Genomic DNA, 14,605 nt, shown 5'->3' with positions numbered 1-14,605 from the left:
GACCTAAAATGGTAAAAGCAAAAGCATGTATGTCTAATAAACACTGCACCTTAAAACCTGCTAAAGCCAAAATAATGAATGGCAAACACTGAGGTAGTGGAAAGTTTATTTACAACCAAATGGCCACAATAGAAGAGAAACCCAATATAATAACAATAGAAATAAAAGGACACCAATTCATCATGAAGCATGCAGACTAGGCAGAGGTATATGAAAGTCTAAAATACGAACTTTAAAACCCTGAGGAGCTCCCGGAATGTTCTGACGCTGCCCCCCTTCTATCAACTTGAACCACAAGATACCCCTCCCCTACCGCAACTACCAAAAAAAAAATAAAAAATAAACTTAAAACTACACAGGCATTTATGTCAAGAGTAAGAACCCTGATGTCCCTCCCACCCAACCCTCCCACACATCAAACCCCGTCCCCATATATTCCTCCACACACACACACACACACACAAAAAGTTGAGTACATAAAGCGTTTAAGCACGCTCTCCACGAATTCGACGGGCCAACTGGATGTCTTTGGGCATGATGGTGACACGTTTGGCATGGATTGCGCACAAGTTGGTGTCCTCAAACAGACCCACCAGGTATGCTTCGCTTGCCTCCTACAAACCACAGTGAGAAAACACCATCAGGAGTGACCAAACAATATGAAAGCATGAGGTAGATCATACACAACCCAGAACACGCACCTGCAAGGCGCCGATGGCAGCACTCTGGAAACGCAAGTCGGTCTTGAAATCCTGAGCGATCTCACGAACCAGACGCTGGAACGGAAGCTTGCGGATCAGCAACTCTGTGGACTTCTGATACCGACGGATCTCACGAAGAGCCACGGTTCCAGGACTGAGGGGGAAACAAGCAGAAAACCATAAGTTACTGATTCGTTATTAGGATAATAAGTGAAATGCACTGAGAAAGCAAAAAATACATCGTTTATCTATCAATCATGTATATACATTATTATGCATATATTTTTGCAAGTTTCAGTATATGAACTATGCATATACATCTATATAATATGTACAACAGAATGTACACTATTAATTATGGATTTTATATTGTTTATAAACGCTCTCATTATATTGTTTGTCTACTGAATATATGTAGAGTACACGCAAGTGTGTGTGTATATAGACAGATAGAGGTTTCATATCTATAACTTAGACAATTTGATACATTAATTAACTTTGTAAACATTACAACGTATAAGCTGAATACAAGTATATTGTGTTTCTATAGCATATTTATAGTTTATTTAAAGCCATGACATCTTTGCCTATTTTCATTACAACAATTTATAATATAGTTTAAATGTATCACAAAAAAATCTTAACACCACAAACTGGCTCAAATAAAAAGATAAAATAAAAAAACACTTCAAAAGTGTTAACAGAGTTTGCTAAAATATAGATATTCAGCTTATACACATTTTATATCTATCCATCTCTATACATAAAATGTTAATGTACTGTAATGTACACTTATAATTTAAACACTAGAAAACAGAATATAAAAACCTTGTATAAATGCAATCTATAAAACTATTTACATAGTGTATATACGGAATGTGGTGTATAAAATTGAGCATGTACTCGATATATATAAAACCTCCAGTGTACACAGGACATAAGTGTAATATACAAACAATTCTCCATCTGTACAGTTCTACTACACGTGTTCAGTGTTTCTCACCGGTATCTGTGGGGCTTCTTGACTCCACCGGTGGAGGGCGCACTCTTCCTGGCCGCTTTGGTGGCCAGCTGCTTCCTGGGGGCTTTACCGCCGGTGGATTTACGAGCCGTCTGTTTAGTACGTGCCATGGCACTCTAATAAAGCGACCTGAAGAGAGAAAGACAAAACCCGATGAGAAACAACAACTGCCGCGGGGAACTCCGCGCGCCGTGACATCATCCACAACTGGGTCCCGCCCACTAATAAAGTCATGCAGTAACATTTAGTGTTTAGGAAAAGGACACCATGACAACAATACCCTAATTAACCGCTTTACAACTCGGGGGCGCCATTTAGGAAATTTGGATACTTCAAGGTAAATGAGCTGGCAAAAATATATATATGTAAACGCTTGACTTTTATTAGTTAAAGTCGCATATGCATATAAAGCAAGTAGAAAACGCGTAATGCTTTGGAGAACCGATAACATGAACTCAGCAGGACACTACGTCACACGCACACACATAACTGAGTCCCATTCAATACACACACTGCCTGAAGGCAAAAATATTAAACGCCAGCGACTTTTCATTCAACCATTCAGCTACTAGAACAACATTCACGCCACTTTGTCTTCAATGACGGTGGAAGAGATGAGAAAACACCGGTAAATTGAGCTGATTAAGCTTTTATTAATGCTGTAGTGAAGTCCACCATCTCATGACGAGACACAGACACGTTTCTGCCTTTATGTGTAACATGGCGCCCAAGAAACCAATTACAGCCTTTTCTTTGTCTACACCAACAATTCAGCGACTGTCGACTACAAGCACATACACAGAAAACAACGCGAATCGCGAAAGACTACGTATTAAAAACTGAATTTGAAAGTTAAAAAAAGCTAACGAACTTCTGAGGTAAAGCAGAAGTAAATATGAGCTCGCCCCATTAGCTTAGCTTGTTGCTACCGCGACAAAAATAATCTAAATCCGCCGTATATGAACCGAAGTTAACACAAAACGCGGACTAAAGAGATTTTCAATGTTATAGAATGTCTGAAACCATGATACTTAAACACTAAACACACTATAAGATAGTTTCTGATGGTTACACATCGACCGTTAACGATACTTACGATTTTTTTGTATCGATCTATCCGTCAACGCCAAAACAAGGAACGTCTGTCACGGGCTGCGCGAGCTGCCTTGTATTTATAGTCTTTTCGCGGGTTAAGACACGCCCATGCGGACTCTCATTGGCTGGAGAAGAGAGTGGCCGATGTACTCTTCTTTAGTATTTATTTATAATTGTTTTAGCGCATTTTTTGATGTAATTGTAAACGGATTTTCGTTCTATTTCTGCAAACTGAAACAGTTTTTAAATTTCAAATGGCGTTGTATGAACGTTTAATCAATGATCTCCATGAAACGTCTGTGTTATGCTTTCAAAACCCTTCCTTTTCTAGCCCTGAATCAGTTTGGTGCGGATTACATAACCAAGTAAAAACAACCGTGCCGTACGGTTCCCTTTAATAGCGAATACAAAACATTATTGGTAAATTATTGCGAAAATCGTTGCTTCGCAAACAATAACGAAAAATCGAATCCAGTATGTACGTTTTGGTGCGGTCTTTGTGTAACCATTGCCTAAAAAAGAGGGCAAATTGTATTGCTCTGCAGTGGGAACCTTTAGTTAGTATATGTGTTATCGGCGGAGCCTCTTGTTTGGTGCACACATGTGGGATTTGTCACACACGCATAGCTTAATTCTGTAACTATATTTGAAAATCCAACACTTCCAGCAAAAGTAGTTAATTGAATCTGTCACATTTATCTTTTCCTTAAGCACTGCACACTCGATAGGTGATATATTTTTTTTTCATTTGAAAGAACAGACAACTGGTGCATTTGTGTTATCAGAAGATTAAAACCTCAATTATGGCAAATGAATCAACTGAAACAGGTAAGATTTCACTACAGACCATATTAGCTGAATATATTGAATTAACGTATGATTTTGCAGACTTTTGTATTGACTTGCACTGTATGACTTAATAGCATACAATAAAGGTGCAGTTAAATGCTTTGAAAATGCTCTAAATTTGTCCATGCTTTCCAGAAATAACCAGAATACTGGAAAACGAGAAAAACCCGGACGGCCAGAGCGAAGAGGACCCCAAAACAACAGTCCAGAATACTGACACTCCTACCAATGCTAAAAAACACAAGAAGAAGAAAAAGAAAACAGGTGATGGAAAAGATAATCCACAGAAAGGGGTAAAAAGCAATGAGGAAACACCCAAACAAGAGACCACAGAACTGGTAAGCCTACATACATACATACATACATACATATATATATATATATATATATATATATATATATATAAAATAATTTAAATTAATATATATATATATATATATATATATATATATATATATGTGTGTGTATGTATGTGTGTTTGTGTGTTAGACTCCTGATGAGCAGCTGAGGCGGGAGTTGGATTGGTGCATTGAACAGCTCGAGCTCGGCTTGAGAACTCAAAAAACCTCCAGCAAACAACGTGAGTGAGACCATACAACAAATATAATATCTATATATATATTACACAAACCCAGGGCAAAAGAAAGTGTTTTTTTGTGTTTGTTATTGTTTGTTTTGTGTTATGTTTTCCAATTTTTTTGTGTAATAAGACCCCCTTGAAAATGAGATGATGCATCTCAAGGGGTTTTTCCCAAATTATACATTTGTTGAGAAGAGACCCTCACCTTCTGTTTTGTTTACACGTATGTCTCTATTTAGGGGAAGAAGCAAGCCGCGCTCTGAAGACGTTACACAGCTCCAAAGCTCCCTTGGTGAAGAAGAGGCAGGTAATGCGATCGGTCTCTGGAGACTACAGGAAGAAGATGGAAGAGGAAAGAGCCAAGCAGTTCAAACTCATACAGTCAGGTAAGGCAGTGGCAGAAATGTACATTCATGTCTAAAAAAATTTATATATTTTCACCTGTTAACTGTCACCCGTCCCCTCGGTGGGACACCTATGTTTACTTCACTATATTACAATTAAATCCTAATCTAATCATGACAAACTATATATCGTTGGAAAGGTCTAAGACTCCTAAATATACATTTTACATTTTTTTTGTTAAGAATGATGTAGGAAAAGTAATAGATTAATTTGTGGCAAGAGTTCACCTCAAAAACCTACATCATAACAGGAGTTCTGACCTTTGTCAAAAAAAAAGTTTTCTTTGTTGCCTTTTTCTCTATCACACTTTAGAAATCATCAGAAATTATATATCACTTGAAAACTTAAAATCTCAAAATTCATTTTAAATTCAAACATTAAATTACCATGAAAATGATACATCAAAATCATGTTACAAAATGTTTTCAGTCATGAATTATAAAAATGTAGGTTTTGATCATGCATTTTCAAGTCTATGTTCAAAATTGTGAGTGACAGTTAACAGGTTAATTAAAGGGAAGCTACAATATATATATAATATTTGTTAACTAATTAGTTTCTAATGTTACATTATTCATATTTAAAACCATTTATATTAAAATAAATGTATTATACATTTATTTTAAATCAAATTATTATTGCTTTAATAAATTTAAATACATATTTTTAGAATTAATCTATATATGTGTATTTATTAATTTAGGTAATTAAAAATGTATTTTAAATTATTTATTTTGGCAGTTTTAAAAAGTCCCCATCCAAAAAAAAAAAAAACAGCCTTAAATTTTTTAAACAAAAATTGCTGTCTCTTTCCACAGCAGTGACCTCTGCCCGGGTCATCAGTGTCTCTGAGTGCAAACCAGTGTTTCACCGGCGAGCTGAGAGACACACACACCCCACAAACCAAAGAGACGAATCTCCGGAGACACACACACTGCAAGAGCCCCAGGAGACCAATGAACACACAAAGCCTGCTGGAGACACAAAACCTTTTGTTTTCACTAAAACACATGAAGAGTTTTGCTTTAACTTCAACGTATGATCTGACACTGTAACCTCCTCCAGCGGGATTTGTGCCTTAAGTAGATGCATGGTCAGATATTATGTTTCATTGTTGCATAATTTTGCGATATGTTCTCTATGTATTTTATTAAGCATACATTTTTTTATTTTATTTTTTTGTAATGTAATGTTCATAGAGAACACTTAAGTACAAAATCCAAATAAATTAATTATGCCCAAAACCTTGCTGTTTCAATTCTTATTATATTATTTATTTAAAATTTTATTTTACTGGGTTTTATTTTTATTTTTTAATTGTCTAATACTGATGATTAAAATATAAATGTAAATGTTGTATATGTAGCGTGTGACTGATGTATTGTAAGAGTTGCTATGGCAACGTATTTTAAAGGCTTATATTAGAAATATGGCATCTTATTTCTCTAACTATTCGATCGGATTATTTCATATCAAACCAATGCTCTCAGTGAAAACGAGCATTTTATTTTTAGATATTTTATTATGTGTATCATTCTTTTGCAGTTTATCGAAAAACGTGTTACATTTTGATGTCGTCAGGCGTGTAAGATATGAGTGCTGACGCAGAGCCTAGTGGGATATGTAGTCTTATATTGTGCACTGGCCGTTTAAACTATATTAGTAGAAACAGGCAAAAGACTACAACCCCCTATGACACATTTAACAACACGCCCCGGCTGGAACACGAAACTTCCTTTGAGTTGCCGCTGCTGTTGCAATTTCTGAACAAAACATTGATTTACCAGTTTGGAAAGTTGTAATTATTTCAAGGTTTGTTCGCTTTTATTTGTCGGGTGCTTTATTAGGTTGCTGAGTTATGCGTTTGTGGCATGAACGGTTGTTGTAAAAGACTGTCATTTCCATGTTAAGAGTTTGGTTATAACTTTTGTAACTAAACCTTTTTAGCATCACAACTATGCTATAAACATATGAATAAGAGTTTGAGATAACATTTATCCGAGTTGAACTGCCTGACGGATACTAGTTCCGTAACCAGATAACGGAACATTTCACTGAAAAAAAAAGGTTATTTTGAGACGAATCAAATACATTGTTTTATTTTGATATACATACGTTTTTAGCTACTATTATTGCACATAATTGTAAATATTAAATATCCCACCTCATTTCCAGAGGAGGATGTCTGAGCTGAGCGACGAGGCGAGCAGTGAGTCGGATCTGTTGGGCGCGAGTCTGTCCGTGTGGCAGGCCGGAGGAGGAGACGCTCTGATCGGCCCGGAGGAGCTGAACGTGCCGCTGGACCTCCACACCGCCTGCTCCATCGGACAGTATGATGTGGTGTCCGAGTGCATCCGCAGGTCAGGAGGAAGAATCTGCTGTTCATTCTGTGCATGTCTCCATCTAACAGCTTTTGACATGTTTCGTTCAGTGTGCTTGGACGTTTAAAGAAATCTGTCTAAACTAGAGATTATTTATATAGAGAGAGAGATGAATGGATGGATAATAGATAGATAGATAGATAGATAGATAGATAGATAGATAGATGATTGATAAATGGAGAGATAGACAGAGAGACAGACATCTATCTTTTTCATTTATCAACCATAAGCAATAACAGCAACACACAGACTTGTGTCTAATTCTGATCAATGGTTATTCAGGGGAGATGTGGATCTGGATGGGAAGAACGTCGGCGGCTGGAGTCCTCTGATGTACGCTGCATATATTGGTCATGATAACATCGTTAACCTGCTGCTGGAGACGGGCATCTGTGTCAACGCCACCACGTCTAAAGGACTCACACCTCTGATGCTCGCCGCCAGCTGTGGGAACGAGAGCATCGCCTACTTCCTCCTGCAGGTCAGGGTTACATGAACCGCTCTTATCAACCCGTTGTAAGTTACATTATACTGTCTATTTGTGTGACTATTACAAGATTGCAAAAAAGCCAGCGCTTGCTATACAATACTGAATCAAAGCTCTCTCTATACACTAGCAAGGAGCGCAGCTTGAATGTAAGGATGTGCGCGGGTGGACGGCTCTGCTGCACTGCACAGCTACTGGACACCAGCAGATGGTCAAATTCTTATTAGAGCATCACGCCAATGCAAATATCAAGTAAGTAACGTGCATTAATTTATACAAAATCTATGTTCTTGAACTCGCAGCCTCCCTTACACAAACAGACTCTGTACTTTAGCAGTGAACTGTTTTGAATGATTAGGTAAGTTTTTATGTTCACCCTGGCTGGATTAATGTTATGTTTATGTTTTAAAAGTACAGAAATCGCAGTGATATTGTGAAATATTATTTCAGTTCAACAGACCTATTTGAATATATTTTAAAATATAATTTATTCCAGCGATGCAAAGCTGGATTTTCACCAGCCATTATTTCAATTACAGGAACAGATTACATAAATACGATATGGTGAAAAAATTAGATGAGATTCTTGATGTATATTTTGATCATAAATTTGCTGATAGCTTTTATGCACTCTCACACAGAACTGCATTCAAAATTATGAATTTGTATCTTTTTATTTTCAAGATGATAACTCTCCGTCACTTGTGTGACAGCAACATCACAGTTTATACATTAACTGTCTGTATTTACTACTTGGCATGCAGTAAATGCTAGCATTTCATTCTGGGCATAATCTTGATTAAACATCTAGTAAACATGTTACATCTTTGACCTTTGCCCTCACAGAGAGCCGCTGTCAGGATTCACCCCGCTCATGGAAGCTGCTGCGTCCGGCCACGAGATCATCGTTCAATACCTGCTCAACCATGCAAGTGTGACCGTACTCTGAAATGTGACTTACATTACATTAAAAAATCTGATTATATGTAGAATAATTATGGATTTACATCAATCTGACAATGACAACTCAATGCATCCATAATGAAAACTTATAATAAATTAACAATATTCTTGGTATAAACTTTCTCTCTAGTTAAACTTACTTAAAAATAAAAGTAAACAGCTATATTTAAATATAGCTATAGTGGCTAAAGTTCAACCTAGTGTCATTTACTACATAATCATAACTGAATTGTAGTCAGAGCAACTATTTACACTCCTAATGTTAAAAAAGGCTTGTGTCGTGTGTTTTCAGTATTTGTGGTTCTGTGTGATTCAGGGCGTCCGGACGGAGGAGAGGAACATGCAGGGAGAAACGGCGAGAGCTCTGGCTATGATGTACGGACACACTAAAATCGCCAGCCTCATCGACATGCACATCATGAGAACCAAATCATGTCAGTCATGCACCTTAGCTTTAGTAATTAACCTTCTTTGTTATGAATGCAGAAAATAACCCCAGCTGATCTGTGTCTGTAGCTATCTATGATGAGCTGAGCTCATCTGAAGAAGAGAGTGCGACTCCTAGAGTCCGATCAGCTCGCAGCAGAACCAGAGGACCCAGCATTCATGACGGCCCTCAAGCCATCGCACGCTTCAGAGTTGGCTCCAAACACGGTCCTCACACTATATATGATATATATATATATGATTACTTTTTTCTATTTCAGTATATATTTTGAAATGGAATTTATTCTCATGATCAAATCTGAATTTTCAGCATCATTACCCCAGTTTTCAGTGTCACATGATCTTCAGAAATCATTCTAATATGCTGTTTTGCTGCTCTAGAAACATTTCTGATTGTTATTAATGTTGAAAACAGCTGTGCTGCTTCATATTTTTGTGAAAACCTTTTATTTAAAATTTTATATATATTTATAGACAAATAATTGTTCTTTCATTGCATTAAACATTTAATGAAATAGTTGTTTAATTATAAATATATTTTTTGTATTTTATAAATTTATTTGAAGTTAACTCTTTAAAAAACAAAGTAAGTTTTAATTAAAATAGTGGAAAGGGATGTTGAATCTATATACAGACAAAGAAAAGTGTACGTATTTGATATTTTTATTGATATTTTATTAAATTGTAAATATTTTGAAATTATTTTATTAGCATATTCACATTTATTTTAAGTTGAATAGATCTATATAAAAATATAAAATGGTTGAAATGGATGTTGAATTTATATACAGACAAAAAAAGTTTTTTCACTGCATTAAAAATATTTAATGAAATGTTATTTTATTAAATAAATATTTTTACAATTATTTAATGTTAAATATTCAAAAAAGTACATTTTAATTCAATAAAATCAAAATAGTTAATAAAATAGTTATTTTATTAAATTGTAAATATATATAAATATATATAAATTGTAAATATATAAATTCACATTTATTTTAAATATATATATATATATATATATATATATATATATATATATATATGAATCTGTATAATGTGTTTTTTCATTGCAGAGGCTCCTGAGACTCCACCTGGATATGTGACGTTTCGGGACGTTGGCGATCAGAGCGAAGGAATCTGCAATCGTGATGTCACTTCCCCCATCAATGAGCTCGACGGCCAGAGCAACAGCAGTAGAGGTGAGAAGTTCAGCAGGATGTCCATCATTCTTAGCAATGCATCTGCTAACAACATGCGATTCAATGTGATTCTGCACGCAGATGAGCTGTTCTTTGATAACGACATGCCCACCATGAGGAGCAGCTCCAGCAGCAGCGAGGGTCTGTCTCATCTCCTCGGACTCAGCAGGGAGGCGTCGCTGGAGAGCAACGAGGTCCGAACCATCATGCATCACTGCAGCTCACAGCAAACTATTCTCTCAACATCTCATCATGTTTGCAGGACTCTGATCAAGCAAAGAGGAGCTGTCCACGTCGATCCAGCAAACTCCAGCACTCCAAAGGCAGGAGTCCTGGTAACAGCAGCAGCGGTTACCGTGAGGCTCCATCTTCCTCTAGACCTCCTCCTTCATACACTGGACCAAAAGTGTGTGTTCATCTAGTCACTTCAGTGCATGTGTGTGTGCACATGTGTGTGAGTTAACATGCACAAATAAAGAGTATTTAAACGTGTTGCAGGATCTCGCAGGGTTCCTTGAGCAGATCGGGTTCAGTAAGTACTTTCCCCTGCTGGAGGCACAAGACATCGACCTGAGGATCTTCCTCACGCTTACTGAGAACGACCTCAAGGAAGTTGGGATCACGTGAGTCTTTTTGCTATTTTATTTCATTTATTTATTTGAAATGGATCACTTTATTAAAAAGTTATTTATTATTTTGTGTTTTAATCAAATTTAAAATTCATTAAAGTGATTTCTTAAAATATTTTTAATAAATTAAGCATTTATTTTATTAAAATTATTATTTTTTTTAAATTGTATCACTAATTTTTGTCAGTTCATTAATATTACATTTTTTTATAAATCTTTTTACCATATGGTTATCACTGTTCAGTTATTTACATTTTTTGTAAATATATTTTTTATTTGATTATTTATTGCATTTTGTTTATACAGTGTTTTTTATTTTATCACTTTAAATTGTGCATTTTGGTTTATTAAAATGTATTTATATTTTTAATCCCATTAACTATTTTATGTATTATACAATGTTTATTTATTTTTTATTTTTACAATTGCATTACTTTAAATGGTTTTATATATTTATTACTATTTTTTTTATATATGTAGTTTTCCTTTTATTTTATTTGATCACTTTATTTGAATAGTTTTATTTATTTTTACTCTTTGTGTTTTTCACTCTATAGTCTGTTTGGTCCTAAGAGGAAGATGACATCAGCAATAGCCCGTTGGCACAGTAATGCACGGCCACCCAGTGATGCGTTAGAGCAAGCGTATGCAGACCAACTGGAGGCCGAGATGCAGGAAATGGCCATTCAGCTTCATAAGGTGCTGAATGCATGACTTCCATTCACCTCATAAAGCTCATTTGCATGTGAGGAGGATTGTATGACTGTAGCTAAAGTCAGGGAAGAGAACTGCCATGTAACTGGCACCTAGTTTGTAATTAAGTGTGAACTGTGACATCAACACCGAATCTAAAATGCATGCAGAGACAAGACATATCTTTTAAAACAGGTAGAGTTTTTACTATATAACCAGGTTTTACCTTTTTGTAAATGTATAAAGTCAATTTGGTTGTGTAATAGGTCGCAATAAAATGAACAACATGCTGTAAAATCAGTCCATCAAAATAAGTTGAGCTCAAGGGTTGCCATGAATAAAACTGATGTTATAAAAACAGTACTGTTCTGGCAACAAAACAGTCATAAATTCACCACATAATAACTGCAAGTTTGCTGTAGTTAATGTGTGGTTCTCTTAAAGGAGTTGCATGTAATGTTTTGTCTGTAATAAAGCATAAACAGATAATACCTTTGGAGATATTTAGGAAAAGCATGCTTCATTTGCATACTTGTTTCTCCCAAAACCATTCAAGCTACAACCGGTTGTTCTACTTCAAAATATGCGTTGTCTGTTTTTGTTTTGGCCAATTTAACCAATAGGATTTCAACAGCCCGGGTTGCCATTTGGTTGAAAACACTGTACCCCAGCCATTAAAGCCAGGAAACGAACTGGATTAGAGGTTGCACATTCTACCCAACCTAAAAAAAAAAACCATGGCATCCATATAAAAAGCTCTATGACCAGAGACTTATTAAAATGCAGATACTTACAGTGTAAGGCTTTTTGCCTTCCATTGTGAATTTAACTCGTTACTGTTCTGTGTGTTAAATCTGGCAACCTGTGTGAGCTCTGAGTCTGAGGAGGAGGGGTTGATATTCGAATTCGGACTGCGGTACCCATCTCTACCACTAGCTGTCAATATTACATTGTGCACCTTTAAGACTTTCTTTGTGTGTGTAGCGTTGTGTGGAGGTGCAGTCTCTGCAGGGTCAGGTGACCCAGGAGAAGGAGCTGCGTGCAGTGATGGAGGGATGTCTGATGGAGGAGAAGATGGCTTGGAAGAGAGTTCAAGCGGAGCTGCAGGAGAACAGCAAACGCATTCAGACGCTGAGCGGGAAACTACACGCTCTACGCAGCACTCTCACGCAGGAGGATGCTCGAGGTGTGCTGAACCTGCCAATGCTTTTATAATTCACAGAATGCAATGCAAATAATGCAGTGCAACCAGAATCATTAAAAGTGTCTTTTAAGAAAACACTCCTACTGTCAGGTTGTGTTAACAGCAAACCACAAAAGCACAATATTATCACTTGCTATATGCATCTTCTGTTTGGACCATCTTGAAAGAAGTATGTCATTAACACTATAAATCATTTGAATGCCCTGTATTGATGCGCGCTCTGATGTCTGTCTGTGGTAGGTGATGGCTTGATGTGCTCTCAGCTGCTGTCTGAGATGGACTCTCCTATGGCAGAGCTCAGTAAGACTTCTGTTTCTGTGCATGTATAATGTTTCCTTCACGTGGACGTGTGACTTCATATCGTGTTTCTCTGTCCAGCTGACGGTCTGAAGGAAATCCTTCACAGTCTCCAGCATCTCAGCACTTCAGAGAAGCGCTCACAAAACTGGGAAGAATCCTAATGGCTGTGAATGTGTTGGTTGAACATCTTTTTCATCATTTTTCAACATTGTTTTCAACATTGATAATCATCAGAAATGTTTCTTGAGCAGCATATTAGAATGATTTCTGAAGATCGTGTGACACTGAAGACCGGAGGAATGATGCTGAAAATTCAGCTGTGCATCACAGAAATAAATTACATTTTAAAATATATAACAATAGAAAAATGATTTAACATTTTAAAAAAATATTTCACAATATTACTATTTTTAGTGCATTTTTGATCAAATAAAGGCAGTCTTGGTGAACGGAACGAACTTCTTTAAAAACATAAAAAAATCTTGCAACCCCAAATGTTTGAAAAGTAGTGTGCGTTCCAAAAAAAATGTTTGAAACTTGAATTTTCAAGATTTCTGTTTGAATGATTGTCTAACTCATGTGGTTCTGCTTGTAGGACACTTGCTTTTACCGACGGAGGGTGAAAGACCACCCTGAACACAGAAGGCCGCAGGAGTCGCACACTCCGGTAATATGAGTTCAGATGGAGATGATGGACCGAACGAGGACTGAGACGACGGCAGGCGGCCAAAAATGACAAGCGGGCGAAGAGCATCTCTCGCCTGTGCTCCAGTTACATGGTACATTCATTAAGAGAACTGACCAATCACAGACAGAGCTGTGTCAGACAGGGCGGAGCCAGAGGATTTGAACTTCCTGTCAGGAATTCAGTGCACACAGAAGTGTGTGGATACTGCAAGCACAAATACTGTTTATTGTTGTACAACGAATCAAACCTCTTATTAGATTAGATTTCAAATAAGCCTATTTAAAGCCTGAATAATTAAGCAGTTTCTTGCATAAAATCAAACCTCAGAAGATCTTTACTCACAATTGTTAGTCTATTTTCTTAAATACTGTGTATGTTATAAATGCAAACTGCCATATTCAGTTCAGTTCATTCAAATAGCTTTATCAGTATGACCATAAGTAAAAAAGTATGGCCAAAGCTGAGCATATATGCAACAAAAACAATAGTATGTTATTATTATTATTGTTCTTGCTACTTCTACAAGACAATTCAAGATATCCAGTAAAAAATTTGAACTTTTTTTAACATAATATTTAGTTCAATCCGATTTTTAAAAAAACACACACACATAGAAATTAATTCTGCTGGTGTTTCATGTCCAGGTTTATGGTTATATTATTGGAGCTACTGTCAATTAATTATTTTTAAATGTTCCGTTGTTGTTGTTTTTACACTATCAATTTTAAAATATTTTTTTATGCTAATCAGCTTATCTATCAATTATGAAAACAAAGTCTTTATTGTAATTGTGTAACATAAAAGGTACAAGAATCCAGTCTGGAAATAAAGCATTTAAAGCAAATGTATGTAGTTTTGTGTATTTTTGCAACTTTGGAGCCCCCCACAGTTACTTACTTAAAAAAAAAAAAATTATTGTTTTACATAATCGGCTTACATTTAGATCAAATTCTGCCCCCC

The 14,605-nt window shown here is 36.2% G+C and overlaps 3 protein-coding genes across 3 annotated transcripts; 2 read left to right on the top strand and 1 right to left on the bottom strand.

Annotated features, from left to right (window-relative positions):
- Positions 1–89: 89 nt before the first annotated feature.
- h3f3d (H3 histone, family 3D) lies at positions 90–2,962 on the bottom strand. Its single transcript, XM_059525150.1, has 4 exons — positions 2,819–2,962; positions 1,705–1,851; positions 702–855; positions 90–614 (listed from the first exon to the last, which is right to left on the bottom strand). Exons 2-4 carry the CDS (start codon positions 1,830–1,832, stop codon positions 486–488), a joined length of 411 nt encoding a protein of 136 aa, XP_059381133.1. The 5' UTR covers positions 1,833–1,851; positions 2,819–2,962; the 3' UTR covers positions 90–485.
- Positions 2,963–3,299: 337 nt separating this feature from the next.
- c35h8orf33 (chromosome 35 C8orf33 homolog) lies at positions 3,300–5,895 on the top strand. The gene is made up of 5 exons (XM_059525149.1): positions 3,300–3,645; positions 3,802–4,004; positions 4,156–4,246; positions 4,486–4,632; positions 5,470–5,895. The coding sequence occupies exons 1-5, from the start codon at positions 3,621–3,623 to the stop codon at positions 5,691–5,693; spliced, it is 690 nt and encodes a 229-aa protein (XP_059381132.1). The 5' UTR covers positions 3,300–3,620; the 3' UTR covers positions 5,694–5,895.
- A 436-nt stretch (positions 5,896–6,331) lies between these two features.
- anks3 (ankyrin repeat and sterile alpha motif domain containing 3) lies at positions 6,332–14,234 on the top strand. Its single transcript, XM_059525147.1, has 16 exons — positions 6,332–6,463; positions 6,829–7,011; positions 7,315–7,513; positions 7,650–7,771; positions 8,366–8,447; positions 8,799–8,916; positions 8,999–9,136; positions 10,006–10,131; positions 10,213–10,325; positions 10,394–10,537; positions 10,630–10,754; positions 11,318–11,459; positions 12,438–12,639; positions 12,898–12,957; positions 13,036–13,131; positions 13,553–14,234. The coding sequence occupies exons 2-15, from the start codon at positions 6,833–6,835 to the stop codon at positions 13,116–13,118; spliced, it is 1,833 nt and encodes a 610-aa protein (XP_059381130.1). The 5' UTR covers positions 6,332–6,463; positions 6,829–6,832; the 3' UTR covers positions 13,119–13,131; positions 13,553–14,234.
- The last annotated feature ends 371 nt before the right edge of the window (positions 14,235–14,605 follow it).

This window comes from Carassius carassius, chromosome 35 (genome assembly GCF_963082965.1).
Source record: "Carassius carassius chromosome 35, fCarCar2.1, whole genome shotgun sequence".
Classification (NCBI taxonomy): domain Eukaryota; kingdom Metazoa; phylum Chordata; class Actinopteri; order Cypriniformes; family Cyprinidae; genus Carassius; species Carassius carassius.
The sequence above is the reverse complement of the archived record's forward strand: the minus strand, read 5'-3'. Positions and strand labels throughout refer to the sequence as shown.

Bases quoted from the DNA above. Each gene is read 5' to 3' on its own strand.
- anks3 (XM_059525147.1), top strand. From the start codon at position 6,833: ATGTCTGAGCTGAGCGACGAGGCGAGCAGTGAGTCGGATCTGTTGGGC. The intron at 8,448-8,798 runs GCAAGTGTGACC...TGTGTGATTCAG, and splicing joins TTCAATACCTGCTCAACCAT to GGCGTCCGGACGGAGGAGAG. The intron at 12,640-12,897 runs GTGTGCTGAACC...TGTCTGTGGTAG, and splicing joins CACGCAGGAGGATGCTCGAG to GTGATGGCTTGATGTGCTCT.
- c35h8orf33 (XM_059525149.1), top strand. From the start codon at position 3,621: ATGGCAAATGAATCAACTGAAACAG. The intron at 3,646-3,801 runs GTAAGATTTCAC...CATGCTTTCCAG, and splicing joins AAATGAATCAACTGAAACAG to AAATAACCAGAATACTGGAA. The intron at 4,633-5,469 runs GTAAGGCAGTGG...CTCTTTCCACAG, and splicing joins GTTCAAACTCATACAGTCAG to CAGTGACCTCTGCCCGGGTC.
- h3f3d (XM_059525150.1), bottom strand. From the start codon at position 1,832: ATGGCACGTACTAAACAGACGGCTCGTAAATCCACCGGCGGTAAAGCC. The intron at 856-1,704 runs GTGAGAAACACT...TTTCCCCCTCAG, and splicing joins AAGAAGCCCCACAGATACCG to TCCTGGAACCGTGGCTCTTC. The intron at 615-701 runs GTGCGTGTTCTG...TGTGGTTTGTAG, and splicing joins CTGCCATCGGCGCCTTGCAG to GAGGCAAGCGAAGCATACCT.